We start from the raw sequence: 26,110 nt of genomic DNA on the forward strand, positions 1-26,110 counted from the left end.
CACACACACCACATTCACACTAACCCTCATGCACACTAACTCCCTTCCGTTTTTGATAGATGAGCATCATGCCACACCCACAACTCCACAGCTTGTCTTCTCTGTGTAGAGGAGAGGGTTGGGGTGTGATTCCTTGTTTCTCTGAGTGCAGGCCACCCTCTATGTGGTCCGATGGCACACCCCCAGTTTGCCTTGTGCTGCTAGCAGTGCTTCGCACAGGGGCCCCATGTGCCTCTGCTCAGGGCTGGTCAGGCTGGCACTGACAGTGCCTCTCGCAGCTTATGGGGTATCGGGAGCTGGTCCACGCCCTGGCAGTCCTTGCTGGTGTTAATTTTTGCCAGTTGTATGGTCGACGCAGTGTTGCTATCGCTTTCCTTTGAGGTTACCCCCCCCCCCCCGCATTCTAGACAGGGGCACCTTCTGCCATACTTCTGCTGGCTGGTTTCATTGCCTTTACTACCAGCTCCCATGCACATCACTTTGCCATTTTTCAGTTGGGTTTTGCTTTATTTTTCTTACCAGTTTGTGGGAGATTTTTGCATATTTTATATGTGTTGGAAATATTTTGTTCGACAATAATATTTTTATTAGAATGCATACCAGGTTTTCCTTTATGATGTGTAGTTTTCCTGTCTTTATTCATGTCACTGTGAGCATAGAGTAACAATTTTCTACTATTTTATCAGGTTACTTTTCACAAGTGAAAATATCTGTAATAAAATAACCACTTGTGCCCAAACCAGAACTTGAAACACCAGTCTATTATCTAGTCACCCCAAGTTGAAACACCAGTCTATTATCTAGTCACCTCCACACTGGGCTGTTTCTGGATGCTCTTTCAGCTCACCAACTAGTCTGTTTTCTGTGTGCTGATAACTCACGGTTCGTCTCTCGGTGTTGGAGCAGGCTTCTTATCTGGAAGGAGGCAGGCCTTTTGCTGTTCTTTCTTGTTTTAGAATTCTTCTTCACAGTTTTTGAACTTCCTTATACACACTAACATCACACTGTTCAGTGCAGAAGACTTTCTGAGGATCACAATTATATCAAGCCTGGCTCTTCTTGTGGCTGTCCCCTGTCTGCCCCTTGCCTGGCACAGTTCATCAGTGCCGGGCACCCACGGATCACATGTGCACATGAGGTGCTTGGATAGTGTTAGAAGGTGGGGCAGGCATGTGGGTGGAGGGGTGAAGGTGCGTAGCTCTTTGGGTGCCCAGTGGCATAGGCTCTGGGCTCACAGAAGGGCGATACCCAGTCCACCCAGGCTGGCTGACAGGACGGGACCTCATGCCTGGTGCTGGTGCCATGGCCTGAAGGGGCGTGCCCTCATTCTGATGTGGCTATAGAGATGCTGCTTCTTCAAGTCACAGCAGGGAGGGGTGGCCTCAATTTACTGTGTGTATTGGAGGAACTCTGGCTCCTAAGACTTGGGGTCCTTAAGAAAGGCCAGCTTTGGGGCCCTGAGGATCCAAATTCAGATTGTTACTTTACTAATATGTTGTGGTTCTGGGAACAGTTAAGTAGCCTCTGCACTTAATTCTGCTCTTGGTCTATTTTCCCCATTCCCAAATGGCTCGTGCATCTCAGGACTGGGTTCCGGGATATGGGGGTCATGAAGGCACATGAACCTGAGCCACGAGACCTCAGCTGCCACTCCCTCATGGGGTGTTCAAGTGTTAGTGTGGGTGCTGCAGGACTCACATGCAAGTGAGTGAATGTAAGGTGTGCAAATGTTAGTGTGTAAGCACATGCCAGTATGAGCATGAGAGTGTGGGTGTACATGGTGTGAACGCTGGAGTGTGAGTGCATAAGCGTGAGTCACCCTCACTCTCAGGGCTGAGAGTCTGTTCTTGGGCCGCCCTGGCCCTCCCTTCAGCTCTGGAATGAGGGTCACCCTCCCGCAGCTGCCCAGGGGGATTTCTTTGCAAGTGCATCCCACAGCCGCTGACATTTACTTGTGTCCCTCTCATTCCCGCTCATCTTCCCCCTCCCCAAATTTTGCCCAGGGACTTTGGTGTCCCATCACATGGAAACATAAATGGGACAGGAAGTCAGCATGTTGTGGAAGAGGAGACTCTCTAAACAGAACGGTTGATAACCCACAGAAGGGAGCTTGCTGATTCAGGAACATGTACCTCCTGCCTTGCGGTGGCAATCGATGCTCGCTTTCTGAGCAAGGACTCAAGCCAGTGTCTTCTCTCTTGCTTGCAGATGCGCTGTTTCCCAAGGCACTTTCCACAGGACTCTGGAGCAGCACCACCGCTCTGTGCCCTACTGTCTCTGGGGTCAACTCATACCCTGCCTTCTGCTGTCAACTCATACCCTGCCTTCTGCTCATTTCTGCGGTGTCATCTGAAGCTCTTCAGACCTCTCCACTGGCATGTCTTTAGTCCCACACCTCCGCATACTCCCATCTTGTCCCACAGCCCGGTTGAATGTCCTTTTGACCAACTCTTTCCCTGGTATTAAACATATTGCTTGAAAGAAACAGCTTGTTGTGTCTGTGGAGTATTTATTTCTAGGAGTTTGTAATTGCCTCCTGTATCCATGTTACTTGCCTTCTAGATGAGTTTATATAATCCTCTGTAGGTGTCTTACTATTAATAAAACCATGCCAGGGAGCACATTTTTGGATGAAGAAAGTGGACTAATGAAAGAAGCAGTGTGGGGTGCCACCCAGCTGTCCCAGCCCCCCTCAGACAGCTGGGCTCCTCAGGGCTCCTCCCTCCTAACTCCCAACACCTGGCTGAGAGTAGAAAAGGGGGTTCTCATGCTGCTCCCCACCTGAGCTCAGGAGGGGAGCTCTTTCAGATACTCCTCACCCCCACATTATGGTGAGGTCACTCCCTGCCCCATGGGAGCCCAGTGCTGGGAAGGCGAGCAGAAGCAGTGCCCTCTGACCTCAGGAGAAGGGAACACGTGAGGATGCTTTGGCTGGAGGGAGCCTCTGGTGTCCTGTGCTGGTTGACAGTACTTACCTGCCAAGCGCTCCTTGATTGCAAACAAGAAAATGGCTGGAGTTCTGGTCTCCCACTGGCTTCCTGAGGACTTGTGGGAGGTAGCTGCTTGCAGGTGCGTGCGTGTGTGTGTGCACGTGTGTGTACGTTCATGTATGTGTGTGAGCGGGAGGGGTGTGTGTGGAGGGAGCCAGTGGTGATGAGGAGCACCGGCGCGCCCTGGCAGCTGCTTATCATAGTCTCTGGCACATAAAAATAAAAATACAACTGCTAATAAAATCCCCAAATAGACTTTTCAGTAACTTATGCTTGCACAGGATTCTACTTACTTTCTGAAACTTTGTAGAGACGCTGTGTTTCTGGGGCCGTATGACTAAGTGAATGAGAGTGTGGTCAGTACATTGCGACTGGAGGGCACAGCTGACCATTGTGTTGGCTACTGGACTCAGCAGCTCTCTCTGTGTCTCTCTATGTATGTGTGTGTACGTGGCCACACGTGTGTGCTTGCATAGTCAAGTTTTTTTTTTTTAAGATTTATTTATGTATTCATACAGAACTGTGGTACAGGCCAGAGATGTGGAGGGTGAGAGTATTCACCAGAGACAGAGTGGGGAGCGGAACAGGCAGATCGATGAAGTACACTGCTGAGGGGAGCAGCGGGCGGGTCAGGAGAGGTCTGCCACACCATGTGGATCTCCTCCGGGCAGGCGGGGATTGAACTCATGTCGAAGTGGCTTAAGCTTCTTAGTGCTGTGCTTTAACCCGCTGCGCCACCAGGGAGGGCTCATAAATAGTCAAGTTTTAAATGAGCGTGTGTCCCTCATCAATGCAGCCTCTTCTTTCACGTCTGAAAGAAGATGCGTGCTGTGGCTCTGATTGCATATTGACAGTGAGAACATGGGATTGATTTTGTGTTGCTCCGTGCCGTCTTAAAAGGTTTGGTGAATTCATGGATGAAGAAACAGGTTTGACTGTTAACCCCTTGTGCAGATGGAGATACATGGTGGCAGCAGAGTTCATGTCTGTGCCCCCAAATGTCTTCCCTCCACCCCGAGGAGGTGCATAGGGTTGAGGGCTCCTCCTGAGGCAGGGTCATGGGTCTGCTCCTTGTGGGGCTGACGGCAGGATTCTGTAAGGAATACTTAGTGGGTAGAGGGACGTCTGAATTTTTATTTTGGAAAGTCCATGTGTGCCCTGAATGGGCTCAGTGCTACTTCTGTGAATTTGTGTCCTGGCAGAGCTGTGTTTGCAGTTGATGTTGATAAGCAGAGCCCCACGCTAGCTGCCCACTGCCTCTCCACCCTCTCTGCACCCCACTGGGATGCTGTGACCGAGGGCTGCAGGCAGCCCACTGACTGGAACACTTGATGTCACTCCCTTCAAATCACCTCTTCTGAAAGTCAAAGGTGGGGAGCATCTGCTCCTTTTGGCTTCAGATGTAGGAAGAAAATATTGGCCCAAGTGAGGCATCCACAGGAATGGACTTTCAGGACTTCCCAGGCTTCCCACACCAGACTTGGTGCAAACCCCGAGTGGACGCTGAGTGTTTGATGCCTGAAATGTCCCCGAGAAGGCAAACAATAGGTGAAATTTTAGGCTTGTAATTTTCACCTTGGATTTTTGAAATGCAAAAACCTAACGGCTGGGGCATGTCTCCTGTGTATGTACAGAGGAGTGTAATAGATGAGTCATGCTAAAGAGTCACTTTCACAAGCCCTCAGGCTCTCTGCAGGTTGGCTCAGAATCGCTTTGACCCATATGTGTGACAGGGATGATGGCTCACTTTCTGATCTTGTCTATTTAGAATGTAAACATGGGTGACTTGGGTGGAACGTCTTCAAGTGAACCCTTCCTTTGACCTCCCTGGCTGGAAATGAAGGTCAGACCTGGACCGTGGGGGAAGTAAAGTAGCCCCCCCAGGAAAGAGAAGGTCTAGATGTCTCCCTCTTTCCCCCGCAGAAGCCCCCCCTTAAGAGGCCCTGGTTGGATGGTTGGGCTTCTTTCTGTTTATTACTGACAGAAAACTTTCTGTCTCCATTTCTGGCTTTTTTTCTCCCAGAGTCTGAGCCTGAGAACAGAAGAGAGATGGAGGAACTTACTTTCCCCCCCTGAAAGTTGGTCTTTTTTAGCTTTCTAACTGCAGTGCAGTGTTTTCAAAGAATTTTAATCTTTGAAAGTTTTAAAAAAATATATGTGACTTTGTATGAGGGTCAGTGTGCTAAAATGGTGAGACTAGTCTATGTGAAGTTGGGCTACTTTATTTGTTTATTTATTTTTGCTACCATCCTGAACTGTGTGTATATCCTTCTTCAGTATGTTCTTGCAATTTCATTCCAGTTTGTGTTCCTATATAATAACATGGCGTGATTTTTTTCTTTTTGATCTTTGACCCCTTCACCCACTTCATCCACCCCCACTTCCCTTTTCCGGCCACCCCCCTCCCCCAGTCTCTTCTCTATATCTATGAGCTTTGTTGTTGGTTTGTTTTTTAAATTCCGCATATAAATGAGAGCACATGGTAATTGTTTTTCTCTGTGACTGATTTTACTTAGCATAATGTCCTCAGCGTCCATCCATGTTTTTACAAATGTCTTTTTAATAACTGAATGATAGTCCATTTTACACCCACACACAAGATATTGGTGCTTGTAAATAATGCTGCAAGGGGGTGCGCGGGTTATGCAGACCTCTCCTGCCTCACCTGCTGCTCCCCTCAGCCATGCGCTTCAGTAACTCCTCCTCTTTGCTTTCCACTATGTCTCTGGTGAATCCTCTCACTTCCTGCACCTCTAGCCTACACAAAAATTAAATAACAATAATAATAATAATAATCCTGCAAGGAATACAGAGGTGCAGATATTTGAGTCAGCATTTTCCTTTTCTTTTGGTAAATACTCAGAAGTGGGATTTCTGGCTCATTTGCTAATTCTATTTGTAATTTTTGAGGGGTGTCCATACTGCTTCCATATTTACATTTCTACCAACGTTATTCCAGGGTTCCCTTTACTCCACATTCTCTCCAGCATTTGTTATTTCTTGTCATTTTGATGACGATTGTTTAACAGGTATGAGGTAATAACTCATTGTGGTTTTAACTCGCATTTCCCTAATGATTATTGACACTGAGTATCTTTCAGGCACCTGCTGGCTACCTGTATGACTCTGGAGAAATTCCTTTTTAAAAAAGATAGCATGCTTTAATTGGATTGTTTGTGGTTTTGCTATTGAGTTTGTGAGTTCTTTGTTTTGTTGGTTATTAACCTCTTACTAGATGCATGATTTACAGGTATTTTCTCCCACTGGCTACACTATGTTCCCCTTTTGTGGACCGTTGCAGAAGTTATTTAGTTTATTAGAGTCACTCTTATTTATTTTTGTTTTTGTTTCCTTTGCTTTTGGTGTCAGGTTAAAAATTGTATTACCGAGATTGATGTTGAAGAGTTTGCTATGTTTTCTTCTAAGAATTTTAGGGCTTCACGTCCTAAGTTTAAGTCAATACTAGGTAATTTTTGTGTATGGTGTAAGTTAGGGGTCCCGTATGATTCTCTTCATATGACTGTCTGGTTTTTCCATCCCTTGAAGGGGCCATGTGTTCCCTCATGTGTGTTCTTGACTCCTTTGTCATAAATTAATTGACCATTGATGAGGAGGTTTATTTCTGGACTCTCAATTTTGTGCCATTGATCTGCATGTCTTGTTTTTACCAAGATAGAAAAAAGAGCTCACTTTTTTTTATTCCCTAAAGAGTTATAATTAAAATATTTTGAGAAGATTTCCCAAAACACAGTTAAAAATAGAAAGATCATATTTTTTTATTCTTTCCCTGTAACTTGATGAAAACGTGTTAAACTTCCTCCTTGTCTTTCTTTGAGGTAGTCAGGTGCAGCACCAAAGGAAACAGAGGAGCAATTCTGGGTATCAGCGCCGTCACCCTCCACCACCTGGTCCACCCCCACCACCCCAGTCCACCCCCAGGGCCACGTGGGGAGCCGAGCAGGAAGGAGAGAGCAGGAGTGAGGGGAAATTTTAGGCCAGAGTCTTTACTGGGGTTCCAGAGGGAAAGCAAGACGAACAGGGCATGGCGTCCAGTGAGCTTTGTGCTAGAGGTAGCCCTGGGTAGCCTGACACTGGCTCTGGGCTGACTAAGGCAGAGGAATATTGCTTTCTGGGATGTGTATGCCAGAGAGAGCAGGTCTGGGTTGGCTGGTTGCATGCCAAAACCATGCATGTTATTGGTACCCCAGAAGGGGGTACTCCCGAGCTGGAAAGGTTTTCTAAGATGTCAAAACATCATGATGTACAGAAAGTCATTACAGAGGCCTTGTCCGTGCAGCCAGGACTATTAAATAGTCTGAATTTGAAATCTTCCTGTTGTCTAAGCCTATTTTTAGCTGCTGTCTCCAAGGCTGGCATCCATCCTCCTGCAGGATCTGAAAGGATGAGATTTCACTTAGAAATGAATCTTCAGTCCTCAGCCCATCAGAGGGCTTTGGACGGAAGTAGACACCCTGGGAGGATGGGAGCTGCCCCAGCTACAGGTGTACCCGCCAGAAGATAGCTGCCATTTTACAAAGCAAAGTGAATACAGAAGGCTGAGAGACATAGAAACCTCCAGGTTTAGGAGGTTTAGCTGAGATTAGAGCAGAGAGACTGCTGCTTCCTGAGAAGTGATCCGACATCCTAGACCAGTCTCTCCCCAGGTGTATGGCAATGAGCCCCTAACTGCCCCCTGAAGCTTCCCCGGCATCCACATGGCTGTGACACTGGCTTAGCTGGCATGACCTAGCGTCTATTTGTGAACAGAATCATGCAGCATGTCTGTCTCTGAAACAGCATAATTTGCTAAGGTTTGTTCATTGGTTGTGTGTATCCATCCTCTGTTCCTTTTTATTGATGAGACAAATTAACATGGTTCATCCACTCGGCAGCTTTGGGACAATATATGTACTGGTTTCTAGTCCATGAACCCCGTCTACCCCATATCTCTTATGCTCACATATAAGTTAGAATTGGCATCAAAGATTTCAAAGGCTGATGTAGTTCCTCAGTTGTAAGGAGTAATATTCTGAGTCCTGTTGAGAGGGTGGTGTTGTGGGGGAAACATGACAAGCTCGGGTGCACAGCTCGGACGCAGAGAAGGCAATGCTGTGGACCTCCCACTTGGCCTGGTTTTTAATAGTGGGTTTGTAACATCAGGGCCCCACTCCTGGTTCCCAGCAGGCTCGGGCATATGCTGATTTTAATTTTGTGATCTCTGGAAAGTCACTTAATATCTCTGTCTGCAGTGCCTTGACTACAAAACCACAAATAGTCCAACCTTCCTAGGTGTATGAGGATTAAATGAGGCCACAGCCAAGAGCACTAGCATAGACCCTGGAACCTTCAGTACCAAGCAGCTCCCTGTTGTTTTTGGCTTGTGTATCCACCACCCACAGGGTTAGAGGCTTACGGGTCAGATTTGCTGCTTCTCCCATATTTCCGATTTACTCTGAGGAAGCAGATGCCAAGGGAATTGGGATCTTTGAAACTTGTGCTATTGACCTCAGAGGATGTCTCCCAAGTGACAAGGTGCTCTTAAAACCTGCAGTGTAGACAGATCTGTGCAGGGCCCCCAAGGGTCTGGGGCTGCCCTGCTGTTCTGGATAGACTTTTTATCTTTAGGGGGACACTCAAAGTCTCTGGCAAGGCTAGGTGGACCCTTTTCTGGTTGCCCAAGAACTTGGCTCATGTATAAAAGTGTACCTGCCTGAAGGAGCTATCTTGGGGGTGCGTTTCTGAGTGACTTGTCAGTATCAAGAAATGGTGGGGTTGGTTTCCAACCAAATGGTTAGAAATTTCAAGGGGAAAAAAAAACCTGATACAAGCATTGATGACCTAAAGCAAGGCTGTGATCAATCAACAAAATCACATGTGACACCATTTGTGACCTTGAGCAAAATTTTAAACTAATTGTTTAAAATGTGAGGATGATTAGCTTTAATATTGTCTCAGCTAGAATTTCCCACTGGGGTTTCCTTCTTGGTCTGTCCATTCCTAGCAAGCCCATAGGCTGAGCTAGCTTTCCTCATGGTTACAGAACCTTTTTCTAGTTTCCTATTCACTTTTTAATGCAAACTTATAGGATGCTATTGTTTCTTTCACCCATTTCAAACTCATCATAATAGTCATAAACACTTGGTGTTTATGCTTACAGAGATCATGTATCTGGGCAAATCAAATACTGGGGATGTCAAATAAGAATAGTATGGAGGACCCTATCAAGTTTCGAACAATTTGAAGAGTTGCTTTGGCATTTCACCCACTTTTCAAGTGGTGCACAGACTTCAAAGTGCACGATTCTTGGTTAGTTATGCTTGCAACATGTCTGCTACTGGAATATTGCAATGCATTTCTGGAGAAATCCAATTTAAATTTGCAAGAGCTTGTTGTGGGTACAAGAACTGACATGGAGGGCCTGAAGTGGAAGGGGTGTGAGTGCGCAGAGGGTGCCAACAGTGTGCTTCCTTAGGGGAATAAAAGGGACCACAAGGGACCACGTCCCTCTTGGCAGCCCATGTAGGGAGGTACCATCATTTATTGAGTGTACCTAGGTGGCAGCCTCTGGCTATGCCCATTGTTCTCACTGCAATCAGCAGTCTGCCCACTAGCCTTCCAGCCCGTCTCCAGGTCTGTTTCAAGGGTACATTCCCAGAAGTAGGACCACTGGACTAAAGGGTCTGTGTGTGCTTTGTTTTGGGGTACATGACCAAAGCCCCATAAAGGCTTACCAGGTTACTTGCTCACCACTGTAGAATGTTTTCCTTACAAGATCTCACTGAGTTCAGATCTCTCTGCAATGGAATTTTAGCATTTGCCTTAATTTGTATTCTTTTAATGAGCAAAGTTGAGAATCTTGTCAGAGTTTCAGGAACCATTTGTATTTTCTTTCCTGTGAGTTCTTGGTCTATGTCTTTGGCCTCTTTTTCCATTGGGTATCATATATTTCCCCCTTTTTGACTTAGATTAAGATGATCAACTGTTTAACGGTAAAATGTTACCATTTCCCCCACCCCCCCCCCGGTGCCTAACTTTTATTTTAATGTGCATGAACATGTCATTATTTTCTTTTATGGTTTCTGATTTTTTGTATCACCCTTCCACTCAAAGATAATTTAAAAAATCTTCTAGGTTTTCTTTGAATACTTTTATGACTTAACTATACAGAAATTAAGTTTGTGATCAATGTAGGGTTGATTTGCATAAAAGCATGAGATAAGAACCAACTTGCTTTCTCCTGGATGGCTGCCCTGGTACCCCAACGCCACTCCCTGGGGAACCTTCAGTCTACTGCAACACATGGCTACATGCTCACCAGAGCAAAGGAAATCTATTTTTTCTTTGTCCTTCTGGGTTCTCTGCCTGGATCTGCAAATTGTCTTGACTGCAGAAAGATGGTCCACAGAAAGAGAAACTGCTTAAGATATACAGTGATGACTAGTTCAAAGGAGAGTGTAGAACTCAGGTTTACATACCATCTTAACCCAAAAAGCAATAGACTCATAGTGACGAAAGTGCCAAGATTTAGCAGAAGGACATTGAGTTTCTAGGGGCAGCAAATTGTGAGAAGGTAAATAGATGGGAAAAGTAATGGAAGGTAAGGGTTAGTGCTCCGGCTTGCTATGTAGACTCTGCCATGTTCCTGGGCTGGTGAAGGTCTAGCGGAGTCTCAGGTGAGTAACTTCTATCCTTCCTGGTAGAAAGGGAGGGGACAAATTTATATCCTGTTTGAGGTAAATATGTGGAGAGCAAAGAACTTTTCTACTATCTGCTGTTTCTCAGTTGCCTTCAGTTCAAAATAATCTTCATGCCAAAGTAACTATTCTTTGCTACTGTATTCTGCTTCCCTTCATAACATAAATCATTCCTTTCTGTTTCTTTGTGGAATGAATTGCAATTTGCCCTTATGTGTATTTGCTATTTCTCTTCCCTGAACAGAATATAAACTCCGAGGCAGAAATTACCCCGATATTCTCATTTTTTAAAATTGTTTGAGTGTATAAAGTGTGTGTGTGTGTGTGTGGAGATGGAGCAGGCTGTGATGAGGTAGATGAGTAGGTAGGTGAGTAGGAGATGAGTAGGTGTGCCATGATTTCAAAGAATCCAGTTCTAAAACCCTACATTCAAATGAAAAACTGATTACTGTGAAAGGTCCTGGCTGTAATGATGACAATTTTAGACAGAATGAGGGAAGATGGTGAAATCATGAGAAAGTGAAGCGTGGCATTTGGAACATCTCCAGTTACTTTTAAATGCCCACAATGGTGCCAAATATCCCATTTTCATATTAGCTGAGCTCTGAGGTCATGGTCTGTCTTACTGAAATGGGATTATATCAAACAGAATGTTGAGAAGCAATCTCTATTATTAAAAACAGAGAAGAATTGCTACCTGGTACTCAAACCAGAATTAAATGGAGTTTCACAAGCTAAATAATTATTGCTAAAGAACAACTTGAAATAGTATTGCTCACCAAAAGGCACTGTACTTAACCAGCAAGGAGGGACAATGAGAATCGTTATGTTTAAAATTAGACTTTGGAGTTAAAGTTACTGATTTCAGTCATCTAAATAGTGCAATTATTAATAGCTCTGTCACACTGCTATTACAAACAGAAATAGATATCATCATCCTGGCTGAAATGAGGATTCACATGCGTGAGAAACAAATCTCAGCCAGTGATGAAGGGGAACATTTTTCTGAAAAGCAACTTGATTTGCAGACCTCCTTAGGGATCCTCAAGGGTCTAACTCGATGCTTAGGGCTTTCTTGAGGCCATGAACTCTGAGAAATTTATGGAATTTCTGACATTTGCAAATTGTAAGGACAGAAGTTCTTATCTCTGAATGTGCCCTAAGATCCCTGCCTCTCTGTGGGGCATTTGTGTAATGGAACGTGTTTATAATTCGCAGTGTCTTCTCTATGACCCCATTCTGAGTGCTCGCTCACTTTCCATTTCTACCTCCCCATCCCAGATGTGGCACAGAAGCACAAGGCTACCGCCGAAGCTTCCGGATCTGACTAGACCAGACAGTGGATGGCATCTATCTTATATAATAGGTTAGACATTTGACAGCTACCCTTTGGAAACTGTCATCTAAGACTGATTCTATGTCTGTGGAAGGGAAAAGAAATCCAGTGCTTATTAAGGATATTTAAGGAATAACTTATAGGAGTCTTTCTACAATCTACTTTTTTTTTTTTAAAGCCTGGTGGGACCCTCAGAAGTTGACCGACTTTGCTCAGCTAAATATATTGCATAATATAGCAAACATGGGGCAGAAGTGCATACACTTAAAAAAAAAATTAAACAGGTAAAATATAGATACTGGGTTTATTAGTTTTCTTTATTTTTAAAAAAGATTTATTTATTTATGCATACAGAACTGGGGTATAGGTCAGAGGTGCATGGGTGGTGAGAGGATTCACCAGAGACAGAGTGGGGAGCAGAACAGGCAGATCAACGAAGTACACTGCTGAGGGGAACAGTGGGCAGGTCAGGAGAGGTCTGCCACGCCATGTGGTCACCTCCGGGGCAGGCGGGGATGGAATTCATGCTGTAGTAGCTTTAGTTTCTTAGTGCTGTGCTTTAACCCACTGCGCCACCAGGGAGGGCCCGGTTTCTTAGTTTTCTAAAGAGACAACTTGACTTTCAGTAAGTTGTCTGCTTTTAGAAAGTATGGTGGATGATTATTTTGAAAGAAGGTTAGACAATTACTGCAAAATAAGTGATAATTATCATAAAATGATTAAACAGCAAAAGCATTTATTTCTTTTAGACAAGACTTTTTTCTGAGTCATAATAATCCAGTCTCTGGTTTTCATGGCATTTGAAGTTTTAGAATAGAATTTTTAGAACATTCTTTCCTCACTATTTGTAATGAATAAAATTGGGGGGGGGGAGCTTATTTTAATAGTCTCTTACCTAATTTGACAAGGACACATTTCTCTTAAAAGCACTGTGTTGTGATGGTAACTATTTTTCCTCTAGATGATAGAAAATAACTCGATGGGGTATTTAGCTCAGAAACCTTGTGGAATTAGGTGAGGACACCCTATCTTTTTAAAAGTGTTTAGTGAGCGTCCCAGTCCCTGTTTGTTTCTTTTGCCCTGAGCTCTCACGGGGTGGGAGCTGGGCAGTTCACCAGGCTCTTTCCTGGGCTCCTGGCTTTGGAGCCTCCTTGTCCCTATGTCCCTCCCTCACAGTCACCAACCTGTGCTAGGTTTGTTTCCAGGTGCCTCCCTGCCACCTCCTCCCTTCTCCAAAGCTCCCAGGGGACCCAGCCTCCAGCATCTGGGCCTTAGCAGCTTCCATTTGGGGTGACCTTTCGCTCCCCGCACTAGCCCCATGCTGACCGAGCAGAGCTGTGGTCAGACCCTTGCTGCTGGGCCATTTGTTTGGCACTCCTGTCCCCTCTAGCCAGTCCCCAGTCTCCTTCCTGGGGACAGTCATGCTGCCCTGTGTCCTGAGCAGCACAGGCCTCAGTCTAGGAACCTGTGTACTTCTGGGGTGCCTCTCCCTTTATCCCTGCTGGTTTTATAATATTCCTAACTGCGGAAGCTGGGAACAAAACCCAGAGAGCTGAATCTTTCTAACTTACATTCTGACTCACTCAGGTGGGTCTTGACCGAGAGCATGCTGGATTAGCTTGGGCGCGTGCCACAGCCATGGCCTGCAGGAGCATGTCGGCGAGGACTGAGTGCTAAACTAGAATCTTAACCATTCACACAGAGTCCACCTCAGATGCAGCAACAGAAGGGCGGGGCTTTGCCCAGTTTGTGTTTGCTGGGTTCTGCCGTAGAGGAGAGCCTGGGGGACACCTGGCCTGGCCTGGCAGGTCTGTTCTCTGTGCGGAAACCCAAGGCTATTTTTCCCCTGGAATGTGCAGTGTGGCCTCTGGGGTGTGTGCTCTGACTGACAGCCGGATCTCTCCTGTTCTCTCAAGGGAAGCCATCAGCCGCATCTGTGAAGCCACCCCTGGCACCAAGGGAACCTTCAAGAAGAGAAAGGTACTCCTAGGCTGTGTCTACCTGTGTCTTCTCCTCCTTCCTTCCTCACCCAAACCCTTCCCCTTCTTTTCCCCCAAGGCCTAGTTCTTGGCACTTTTCACAACGCAAAATAGCACAGACCCTTTCTCTGCCAAGGTAAGAGTATGCTGTCACACAGAATCCTGTTTCCTTACCCCTGGCCTAGACCCGAAGTGTCTCTTAACTGTACCCCATCCAGTCTAAATTGTGGGACAGTGTTTCCCAGAGAGTCTCTGAATCTTCCCTGAAGCTATAGCTTTGCAGGGCAGTTTTGTGCTTGTCTCTGGAACTCTCAGGGCTGAGGCGGTCAGCCCTCCTAGTTTGGAGACATCTGTGAACCCACAGGGCAGCTGGACTCAGGCAGAGAACTTAGGGAGAGGCTCAGCTGTGCCAGCCTGTGTTCTGGTCAGCCCAGGAGGGACAAGGAGAGCCAGATTCTGAGTACAGGAGTTAGGAAGGCATCAAAGAACAGAACAGGGAACTTTCTTTTTTTTTTTTAAGATTTATTTATTTATTCATACAGAGCTGGGGTACAGGCCAGAGATGCGGAAGGTGAGAGGATTCACCAGAGACAGAGCGGAGAGCAGAACAGGCAGATCGACGAAGTACACTGCTGAGGGGAGCAGCGGGCGGGTCAGGAGAGGTCTGCCGCGCCATGTGGTTGCCTCCTGGGGCAGGCGGGGATCGAACTCATGTGGAAGTGGCTTTAGCTTCTTAATGCTGTGCTTGCTGCACCACCAGGGAGGGCCCAGGGAACCTTTTCTTTCAGAGCAGGTAGTACCCACTAGAAAGTCCAGGAATTCCTCTTGATTCTCAAGGTGAAAATGGTGGAAACAATGACAATTTCTGGGCTCCACCACTCAGGTACAGAATCTCTGGAATGCGACCCAGGCATTTCTATTTTTAAATACACTGTAGGAGATTCAAACACTGTGCATACCTGGTTAAGAAAAGTGTTAATTAGCATATCTGAAGAGTGCATGCTCCAGCCTGAAAAGGAACCGTGTGTCGGTCAGCAGTGGACAGAGCCCACTCAGGTACCCAGGAAGAAGATGCCTGCCTGGAAAACAGGCCTGTCAGTTCCGTACCAAGGACATTGCTGATATACTGATGGATACACCAGTAAGAACTGAGCTATGTCTGGCCCATCCATCTTATGCTGGCTCTGGGTCCATTGGATTCTAATGGAACCATCTATGTGAGGACCAGCCGAAGGGTATTCTGGCGAGAGGATTTGTGTTCTATTCCTGTCAGTGTTCTCAAGACTCCATGGGGTTGCTCATCAGCCTCATGAGCTAGTCCCTTTCATCATTAGGGGATGAGTAATCTGATTCTTCTGGAATGAAATATGCTTCTGAGCCTGCAGAGCTGCAGGTGGGCCCTGGCCAGCAGCACTTTCCCCAGGTTTAATCCCCAGTAGGACACATCCCTGCCTCTGCCATTCCTGCAAGGATCCTTGTCTCAGTGTGTGTAGACCAGACATTTTACAATTTGATTATTGCACTTTCTGGATTTTGCAATTGCCTCTGAGTACGTAAGGAGGGCGGTTGGGTAAAGCAATGGGTGTGTTGGAAAGAGAACGTGCATAGAGATTAGAACAGCATGTCCTCCAGTGAATCAAACACTAAACAGCACTGCTTGATTTCCCAGCCTCCCAGCAAAATGCTGTCCAGCATTTTGGGCAAGAGCAACCTCCAGTTTGCGGGCATGAACATCTCCCTGACCATATCCACAGCCAGCCTGAACCTGCGCACGCCAGACTCCAAACAGGTCTGTAGCTCCGTCCACCAGGCCCGCACAGGGGCATCTCCTGGGACCACTCTCCCACTTGTGCTGGTGCTCCATGGAGCACAGGCTGTCATGTCTCCACCAGTCTGCAACGTTTGGTCTTTGCCAAAGGTTGCCCAAAGAATGATAGAATTACTATCTTATAATGTAGGCATTTACATTTAGCTATAAAATATGTCCATAACCCAAATAGCATTATAGCTATAATTCCACGTAAATTACTTTTTTAAAAAAAGTTTTATTTATTTATGCAGACAGAACTAGGGTACAGGCTAGAGGTGCAGGGGCGGTGAGAGGCTTCCCCCGAGACAGAGTGGGGAGCAGAACAGGCTGATAGACGAAGTACAATGCTGAGGGGAGCAGTGGGCCGGTCAGGAGAGGTCTGCCGCGGCCAGGTGGTCACCTCCGGGGAGGGGATTGAATTCATGTGGAAGTGGCTTTAGCTTCTCAGTGCTGTGCTTTCAATTGCTGCTCCACCAGGGAGGGCCTGAAGGTTAATTCTTTTAGCAGTAAAGGTGGGTTTCTGAGTAGCTGACCTGGCTACCAACAGGACATTCTGAAGTCAGAGGACGGGAAGTCCTGGGAGCTCTAATGGGGGCTGGCCTCCAGCCTTGGGGCCCCTTGCTTGCAGAGTGAGCTGGAATTCAAATGTGTCTATATAGCAGAAGACAGACAATGAGCTGGCTTGTGACCAGCACACTTCTTGACTTTGAAAGTGGGTCACCAGGGAACATGTTTACATTTATTGATTTTCATAGTTCCAGGTAAGCAGTCAGCAATGCTCCCCAGCCCTTATTCATTCCTCCAACCCTCCTTCATTTATTCCTTTATTTAATCCTTCAACCTCAATTCTAGACCCTCATTGCACTGCCTGATCAGTCAGCCTTACTGGCTTTTTTTTTCCCCCATTTTATATGTTCAAGTCTTCCTGGATCCTGAATAGTTTTGCAGGTGCAAACAGCTGAAGTAGGCATTTTAAAACATTTTACTTTACCTTATAATTCGGTTAGCGTTTTACTGCTAGTTTTACAGAGGCATAGTTAGAAAAATCCATCAAATGGTAGGATTAGGGCTTTTACTCTCTCCCAACCGGCCCAAGGGGCCACTCACAGATAAACCTGGTTATACTGGGATGGAGACCAGAGTGCTATTCCCACCCCCAGAAGTTTACTTCAATGTCATTACACTGTCTTTAAAAAGATAAAAATAGCATGGAGACTTATGTAGCTTTTTAAATTTAGGGCAGCTTCTAATGTACTCAGTGTCTATTAAATTCCAGTGTACGCTGCAGTTTATAATGCTAATGGAAATTTCCCATTTTAAAATTAACTTGGAATGTCCTCTCTGGCTCCTAAATTGATAATTTAGAAGAGTGCCCATGATGGCCCTGCTTTTGAGTTTCGGATGTAGGCTTTCTCATTTCTAAGCACTTGCTACAAATGGGGCAGCCACACATACTTTCCCCCACTCTAGCTTGGGGTCTATATCAAAAACTCCACGTCTTTGGAAATAGAAATTGCACATCTGAAATGTTTGGTGCAGAAGTGAGCCCAATTTCCTGTTTAGCATCCCCTGGATGTTAAGACCCTCCCTTGGCCACAGTTCTGCTTGGTTGTAGCTTGGAGGCTGAAGCAAGTGACCCAACCTCTGGGGCTCAGCCTCTCAGCTATAAAATGGGATCAAGGTAGCTCCTTCCTCACAGGCTGTTATGAGACTCAGGGGAGCTCATTCTGGCAATGCAGCCAGATGGACAGCTGACGGCCAGAGCCCACTAAAGTCTTATGCTTTTGTTTCTTTTATAACTGTTAGTTCATATGGGCGCCTGGACCAAATTTCAGGAAACCTTGTTGATGTGTATGGCCTGCCAGCAAACAGTTGCTTTTCCAACACATGGTGGAGTAATAACGGCACCTCCTTCTTGTTTGTGTCCTGCAGATTATAGCAAACCACCACATGCAATCCATCTCCTTCGCCTCGGGGGGAGACCCGGTAAGTCCTTGAAGTGCTTGCTTTTTCTTTGTCTTGAATTTCTGAGATGGTTCTTGCTTCAAAAATGTTTCCTAAAATCTAGAGAGTAAAATGTGATACCAACTATGGTATTTCCCCTTCCTGATTTCATAAACTGCTCCTGGGTATCATTTTGTCAGGAGTAACCCAGAAGAAGAATCTACCACTATTTTTTATTTCATTAGCCAAAGTTTGTCCACCACCCTTGAGGCACTGGCCGTCCTAGTTTTCCAGAGCTTCGAGGTATTCTTGTGTCTCCACTCTCCGCCTGCCCTGCTCAGTTCTATTGTCTCTGTTGGACTCTGCTAGGTAGGCCCTTCATCTTTATATTTTTAGTCAACTCAAAGGCTGAGGATTTACTTAGTGGTTTATTCCTAAGTATTTAGAGTTGGCGTTCTTTTCCCTCCAAATTTAGCTCTGCAGTCTTTTAATGTTTGTTTTGTGAACATGGAAGAGCAGCAGAGAAGAGAGGATGGAGAACAGGGGACTATTCTATAGACAGTGGACTGACCAGGGGGTTGCTGCTCTGGCTCGGAATGCTGCGTCCTGACGTCATGGGTCAGTGTCAGTGTTCAGAAAGGCAGGACCCAGAGCCCACACCTCTGCTGGCAGGGCCAGGGCACACTAGCTGGTGGCAATCTGGGCCTTTGAAGAAACTGAGGCAGGAAGCCACTGTCCTGGGAGCGAGGTACAAAGGGAATGGCAGGAAAATGCAAACAGCCCTTTGCAGCAGTGAGAAGCAGAAAAGACTCACCCTGAGAATGTTGTCATAGTATTTTTTCTTGATCTGGGTAGAGTTTTCATCAGCCCAGGGACAAATTTAAAAATTGGGACAACAGAATTTGGTTTTCTCAGAGTAAAATTGACTCCCCAAACTGGTTCTGTGCCCTAGGAAGATGTCCTTTTGTGTTAAATAACCTTTTTACAATAAAAGAATAGTGCCCTATTGGTGCTATTTTGTTATTATTGTCTTCCAGTCAAACCCACCCAAGGCATGTTACTAGAGATTGTGTCTGTAGGAGAGGCACATTCCTGCCTGCACCCCCACTCCCTTTGTCTATTTCTCTCTGCAACTGTTAACTGCCTGCCCAGATATGGGCTCCCCAGCCTTCTTGTTCTCGGGGCTATTATCTCAGTGCTGAGAGTTCCTGCTGACCAAGCGAAACTGTACAGTCAGGCAGGAGGCCTCTCACCAAGGACAGAAGTCCTGGTAGGAGGAAGCTGCTGGGAAGCCAGTGTCTGCTGCAAACAGCAGGCAGGTACTAGGATAGAGACAATATGCTTTGACTAGCGGGAGCAATGGAGCCCCCAGGCAATGGAGTCCCTGGTCACTCCACCCTAGCCTATGTCCCCGATAGTTTCTTCCCCAGTTTTGTTCTAATAAACAGGAGACGCCTGTGGATGGGGCTGCACATTGCTTCCCAGTGTGTTCCCTCTGGGCATCTCATTGCTGCACATGGACTCTGAGTCATCTCTCTCATCCCTCATGGCTCCCAACGCTGCCACTCTGTGAGGCGACAGGAACCATAGTTTCTTAAATTTGGAAAGTAACCCAACATGAAAAAATAGAAGGCAGCAGCACAGTACACTTGCACCAGGAGCTTGCCTCAGACCTCACCTGAGTGATGGCGCTAAGAGTGAAGAGAGAGCTCTGGAAATCGCAATGTCAAAGCACAGCACACTGTTGGGGTTGGAATTATTTTATCCTCTGAGATGCCCACAAGGACCGTCAGCTGCTTCTGTACAGAAAATGTCATGTTGCCAGGGGATAAGAAAGCTGGTTATTTTCCATTTTAATAAATCCAAGTGAATTCACATTGTGTATGAGTGTCCAATCAGTTTGTAACCATTACGATTTATAGATATTTTAATAAAACCAATACTAAGTGCTATTTGTTGTTCTGCAGCAAGTGTCTATGTCACTTAGAGAGTTGTGCCTCAGTTTCCCAGGTAAGAAAATGGTATCTTGAAATGTCAAGACAGACTGGAAAACACTGTTAATCCCTTAACAACAACCCACAGCGCTGGCCTACTATTATTAGTGGGTGTTAAGTGGTTATCAAACAATGCCAGACTGCCGGTCAGGCTCAGAAAGTAGAGCCGTCTCTCTCAGGGGAGAGAGAAGAGTCAGATACGTGCAGAAGAGCCTTAGTCTCTGGAACTTAGAGGTCCACCATGTGGCTGCGTGATGTAGGGAACACAGTCTGAATAGTGGTAACCCCGCCGCTGTGCCCAGAGGGCCAGTGCTGCACCCAGGGGCTGCGTCCTGGCGGGACCAGGACCGTCCGAGTGATGTGACACAGCACCTCTCTTTCTGGCCTCACTTGGAGCCACAGCAGTTTCTCAGGCTGGAGTTAGAGCTTGCAAAAAATTTCCTGTCTGTGCTACTAGTGACTCAAATTCACCCTGTTCCCCAAATACATTCGCTAATGACCTATGTACAGGGTCCTTGTGCTTATGCTTTTTATTGAACTGTGAGCCCTAATCACATTTGGAAGTTAAATACTAGTAAACACAACAAAGTCGGGGACTTTCCAAGCACCTTGCTTACTAGGATGGATCAAGTTTTCCTGAATGGACAGAGACCCTGCTCCTAAGGGGACGGTGGGGTTGGCCGCCATGGTGTGGACTTTTCTGAGCTCAGCAACTCCATTGCCTGGGGCTCATGGAGGGCTGCTGTTCAAGTCCACGTGTTGTCAAGCATCCTTGTGCACAAATGTGACATTAATTTGCTTCACGTGGGCCAAAGGCATCTGGTCTGACTGTTCTTTTCTCATTCTTTAAAACCTGGCACCCATAATGCTGCAAACCCAACTGCCAATCTTGGCACAGAGATTGCATGACACAGCAGTGGTTCAGATGATCCTGGAGATTTTTGCATTAATTTTTGTGATTATCATGGAAATGAAGACACAACATTGAAAAGCAATTCTGGTGACATCTCAGACATTGGAGAACATGCCTGCCCAACTCCAGGATTCCATGGATCTCAGTTTAAGAATCACTGGTGCTCCCTTAAGGACTCTCCAGTATTAGCATCTCCTAAAACCAGGACAAGCATCTGTGATGACAAGCCACAACCCTCATTTTTGCCAGTAACTTCGGAGTCTAACCAGATTTTTCCTTGACAGTAATGACCAGAAGCCCAGGCCACTGGCTGGTGTGACTGTCTCCCAGTCTCCTTCCCGAGTCAGTCTGTAAGAGAGCCTGTGGGCAGTGGCTAGCAGGGAGAGAGAGCAGCATAGCCGGGCTGCGCTCTGGAGAACAGCAGGGAGCAGCCATCTGTGGAGAGTGGCTGGGAAAGCCCCAGCCCCATTTTCCTGGGTGGTTATAAATTAGGGACTGATGTTCAGCAAGGGCCTGGCACCCCACAGAGTCCTCACTCATACTGTCTTTTCCCTTTGTCTTTTCTGGAACACTGTAAAGAGAGGAAGGGACTTGCTTCTGCCCAGAGAGTAGCAGTCAAGGAGCTTGGTGGAGAATCTTTCAGATGCTGAACACAGTGGCCTTGGACCCTTGTATGAAGTAACTCTTGGGAAAGAGCCGAGACTGTGGAGACCTTGACCAATGCCCCCCTGAACCTCACCCCTAGGCTGATGTTGAATGTTGGAAATATCACCTTTGCAGGGTAGCTTTTCCACTTTCAAGGATTAGAATTATTGCTTCCTCTGACAGCTTTGAAACAGAAATGCATGTGGTTGCTGGACCTATGTGAGGGCCCCACCTCCCCCAGCGCTGGAGGCTGGCAGGGAGATGCAAACCTCACACATGGGGTGAGACTTCTACATGGAGCTCACGGTACTGAGACAACCTTTTTTTTTTTTAGATGAAACTTTTATTTCTGTTTATCAAAGTTGTGCCTGCTCATTGTAGAAACAGGAAAACAGAAAGAATCACATTAATCATGTCACCAAAAGATGGTTTGATTATTATTTGGAAGTAGTTTTTTTAAAAAAGATCTATTTATTTATGCATACAGAACTGGGGTACAGGCCAGAGGTGCGGGGAGCGGTGAGAGGCTTCACCAGAGACAGAGTGGGGAGCATAACAGGCAGCTTAACAAAGTACACTGCCAAGGGGAGCAGTGGGCGGGTCAGGAGAGGTCTGCCGCACCTTGTGGATCACCTGTGGGGTGGGGATCGAACTCATGCTGAAGTGTCTATAGCTTCTTTGTGCTGTTTTACCTTCTGTGCCACCAGGGAAGGCCAGAAGTAGTTTTTAACTGTTATTTTTAAGCAAAAATTAGCCATGTTTTTAGCTAGTGAAGGAGAAGTTGGCAAAGATGCTTGTGAGATGCTAGGTGCAGGGGTCAGATGAATTTACCCAGTGGCAGGAGAAACAGCAACACTTTCCCCCTTAAAAATTTTGTAGCAATTAAAAAGGTTTAAAATCACAATTTCTGTCCAGGAAGAAAAGCACCCTTCTATCCCGTCTACCTGTGAGGGGTGTTTGTGGCCAACCTTGGGCCATAGTGTCCCCAGACCAGCAGCTGGGTCTCCTGGAAGCCAATCAAAATGCGCATTTGGGGGTGTCGGGGTGGGGCTCAGCAATCTGCTCTTGAGACATTCTGACACCAGCTCAAATGTGGGGGTTGCTGTGTAGACAGAGGGTAGCACAGGGTTTTCAAACCTGCTTCTTTTCAGAACCTCTGGGAGAACTTTCAAATGTCCCAGATGCTCAGGCCCGCATCCTACTCAGGTCTGTCAGCTTATCTGGGAGTTGGGATGCAGGCAGCAGTGTTTTGAGCTCCTGGGTGACCCAGCGGCAGAGAACGCTGGCCTGCATGTCCCGGCCACTCAGAGGATGGATGGAGGGCAGCACCAGTGCCATGTGCCAGCTGCTGCAGAGAAACCTCAGGCCCTCCTCTGGCCTGCAGTCTCAGCACCAGGTTTCATAGCAAGCCCTTGACTCCGCCCACTGTGCAGCTTGAGAACCTTCTCTCCAGGGCCTGGAGTTGGGCCTACTGCACTATGTCTGTCCGTGCTATCGTTGTGTTAGTGACACAGACACTTCACTTTTCTTTGGCAGGACACGACAGACTATGTTGCATATGTAGCCAAGGACCCTGTTAATCGCAGAGGTAAGCAATGGTTGACCCTTGTCAGCTCCTGTCTCTATAAGGTCGGCTAAATATTGCCGCAGTTACCCTTCATTTTCTCAGCCTTTCACCATAGTGAACACATGTCATGCCTCACTGCTAACTGATTGAGGTGTACGGCAGTTGGGTGTGCACACCCAGCCAGTTAGGAGAGGCTGGTGGGTGTCGCGCACACAGGGGCCCTGCTGTGCCTCTGCAGTTCGGGCCACCTAATCTGGACCCTGCAGCCCCACTCACATGCCGGATGTGGCCCCCTTGACACATGCAAGTTTTCAAAACACTTCTTGTCCTTTTGCCTGACTCCAGCTCCTTAGTGCATCCACTGCCAACTAAGCCACCCCAAGCTCTCGTCATGTTCCCTTATACCCCCAAAGCTGCTGGGCCTCTGACACAGATTGGGTCAAGGATTAGAGACCTTCAGGTACTTTCCACCCTCATGGACCATTAGAGATCCTCCCTCCACACCCACCACCCATTTTTTTGATCATTTATAAAATGAAATTTCCAACCCCAGGATGCTTACAGGGTGGGTGGGTTGATGTGGGGTGCATTGCTTCTGAATTACAGTCAGGTTAGCTGATTCATGAGCTGGCTGCTGAGAACATTTTTCTGCATGAGCCCAGAAAGATGGTTTTTAATGTTGGTGTGATCCTGTCTCTGCTCATTCACATCATCGTCACATCCACAGGACCCCGTGTGTGTTCACCCTACGCTGTTACCATGTCACATGTCCTGTGACACCCCTTCATTCCTCATGACTCCACTGACCTCTGACTTGGGCAAGCATGTGCCTCAGGGTCTCTGCACAAGCTGGACCCCCTACTTGTTGCATTCTCACCCCAGATCTTCTCTTGGTTCATCCTCTGAATCCCTTGAGGCTTCTTCTGCAGTGTCAGCGTCTAGATGGCCTTGCGTGGCCACCCTACTTATAGCTATTCCATCATCCTCTGTTGTCCCTTTTATCATACTTTTTTGTCTGCATGGTTGTATGTAATAAATGTGTTATATCATGTCCTCATGACAACTGTAACTAACCATCACAAACGTTGTAGCTTAAAACAAAGGGGTAATGTGAAATAAGCCAGAAAGAAAAGGAAAAATAACGGATTGTTTCACTCATAGCAGGAGTATAAAGGATCCAGGGAGAGAATAATAATAATAATGATGAACAACTATATACCAGAGACATTTTACGGGGCTAGAGTGAGGAATGGGATCAAAAACGGGGGAAGGGGTAAGTGCACTGGACTGTGGTGCACACGGTGCTTTGGTGGTGGGAAGCCCACGGGGATTACAACTGAGATGGAAAAAGGCACAAAATCATGTAAAAATAAACATATTATTTAAAAAAAAACAAAACTAAACTACAACTAAACTAAACTAAAACTAAAAACAATGACAACAAGGGATAACAACCAAATACTATACTGTCATTAACCAAAGTTCAAAGCACCTCCTGGGTCTTAGCCCCAGAACCTGGGTAAGCCTCCTTATTCTAAGGCCAAAGAAAACCAATTCCAGCTGTGATCCTGGCTCAGAGGGCTGCATTTATTGTTCTATCACAACTAGAAGTCGAGGCTTGTCTGAGGCATTTTGACTGAGGAATTGGCTTAGCGGAGAGGTCGCCATGGATTCCTGCCACCCAGCTTGGCACCTACTGCCTTAGGCAGCCTGTACACAGGTGCTCCCTGGAGGTGAGTTTCCTGTATCCTGCTGCCCATCCCTGCTGGCACTAGTGCCCTGGTCACCTGGACAGTCTGTCAAGTAATAAACACCTAAAGATCCTGGTAAAAACCCTAGGATTAGACCCAGCTCATTTTTTTTATTTTATAACAGTTTATTTTTACATCATTTTGTACATTTTTTTCCCATCTCAATTGTAATCCCCACGTGTTTCCCATCACCAAGTCACCCGTGTGCCATCACCATAATCCCGTGCACTTCCCTCCCCACCCCCCCATTTTTGGTCCCATTCCCCACCCCACCCCTACAAAATGTCTCTGGTATATGGCTCTTCATTTTTTCTTGTTATTTTCTCGCCTGGTCCATTATAATCCTGCTACGAGTGAAACCATCCGGTATTTTTCTTTCTCTTTCTGGCTTATCTCACTTAGCATGATCTTTTCCAGCTCCATCCAAGTTGCTGCAAAAGACATGTGTTTCTCTTTTTTGGTTGCTGAGTAATATTCCATTGTATATATGTACCACATCTTTTTAATCCAGTCATCTACTTTTGGGCATTTGGGCTGCTTCCATGTTTTTCCAAATGTAAATAAAGCAGCAATAAACATGGGGGTGCAGATATAGACCCAGCTCATTTTAAGCCAATTTATTGAGAAAAGAAAAAGGAACTCCATATCACACAATCTAGGTAAAATAAAAATGAAGAGACAGAAGAACATACCACCGATGTTGAAAAAAAAAACTCAGTCCTATAGAAATACAAAATCTGCCTGGTGTAGTTAGTAGTTACAAACGTGCTTCGAATCAAGAAAAAATAACAGATGATCAAAAACTGAAACACAATAAGAGAGAAAATATGACATTGCTACAAATAGAACTAATGGCTCTAAAAATTGCTATAACTAAATTAAAAAAATGTGATAGAAGGCTCCAATAATAGGCAAATATAAGCAATTGAGACAACTGGAAAACTTGAATGCACAGTGCAGTGACAGAGAACAAAAATTTAGAACAATAAAATAAAATAAATTAAAACAGAGTGTAAGAACTCTTTGGGATAATAGAAAAAGAACCAACACAATATTACAGGGGACCTAGAAGGACACTAGAAAGTAGTTTATAAAAAGAAATACATGCTAAGAGTTTTAATTCAAGAAACTAGACATCCTGATCTGTGAAGCCCAGAGTGAGCCCCACACCAAAAAGAAAAATAGTAATAATACCAGAACAATGCCCTCGAAGACACATAATTAAACTGTTGCTAAGGGGAGAGGAGCATACCTCAGCACCCTGGCTACCATGAGGCAGTCACAGATTGCCCCAGGTCACTGAGAGCCCCTGCTGTGGCTGACACCCATAACTTTTATCCACTCTTTAACAAAACCTGCTTTTCTGAGAAGCTACATGAATGCCCAGTTTCAAAGTAGGAGAGGCGCAGGGAGCTGCGGGGTGGCCGTGCTCATCACAATGTCGCTTTGATTCATCTTCATCAGGAAGGGCTCTTTGCAGGAGCTGG

The 26,110-nt window shown here is 46.1% G+C and overlaps 1 protein-coding gene across 1 annotated transcript in view; it reads left to right on the forward strand.

Moving 5' to 3' along the window:
* SHC3 (SHC (Src homology 2 domain containing) transforming protein 3) overlaps positions 1–26,110 on the forward strand; it is a 105,705-nt gene that overhangs the window by 56,566 nt on the left and 23,029 nt on the right. The window contains exons 3-6 of the mRNA XM_004685037.2: positions 13,937–14,000; positions 15,669–15,788; positions 17,742–17,795; positions 22,842–22,893. Coding sequence (XP_004685094.1) covers positions 13,937–14,000; positions 15,669–15,788; positions 17,742–17,795; positions 22,842–22,893 — 290 coding nt within the window. The remainder of the gene's footprint in view (positions 1–13,936; positions 14,001–15,668; positions 15,789–17,741; positions 17,796–22,841; positions 22,894–26,110) is intronic.

The sequence above is a fragment of the Condylura cristata genome, unplaced genomic scaffold, assembly GCF_000260355.1.
Source record: "Condylura cristata isolate star-nosed mole 26May11 unplaced genomic scaffold, ConCri1.0 scaffold00017, whole genome shotgun sequence".
NCBI classification, from domain to species: Eukaryota; Metazoa; Chordata; class Mammalia; order Eulipotyphla; family Talpidae; genus Condylura; species Condylura cristata.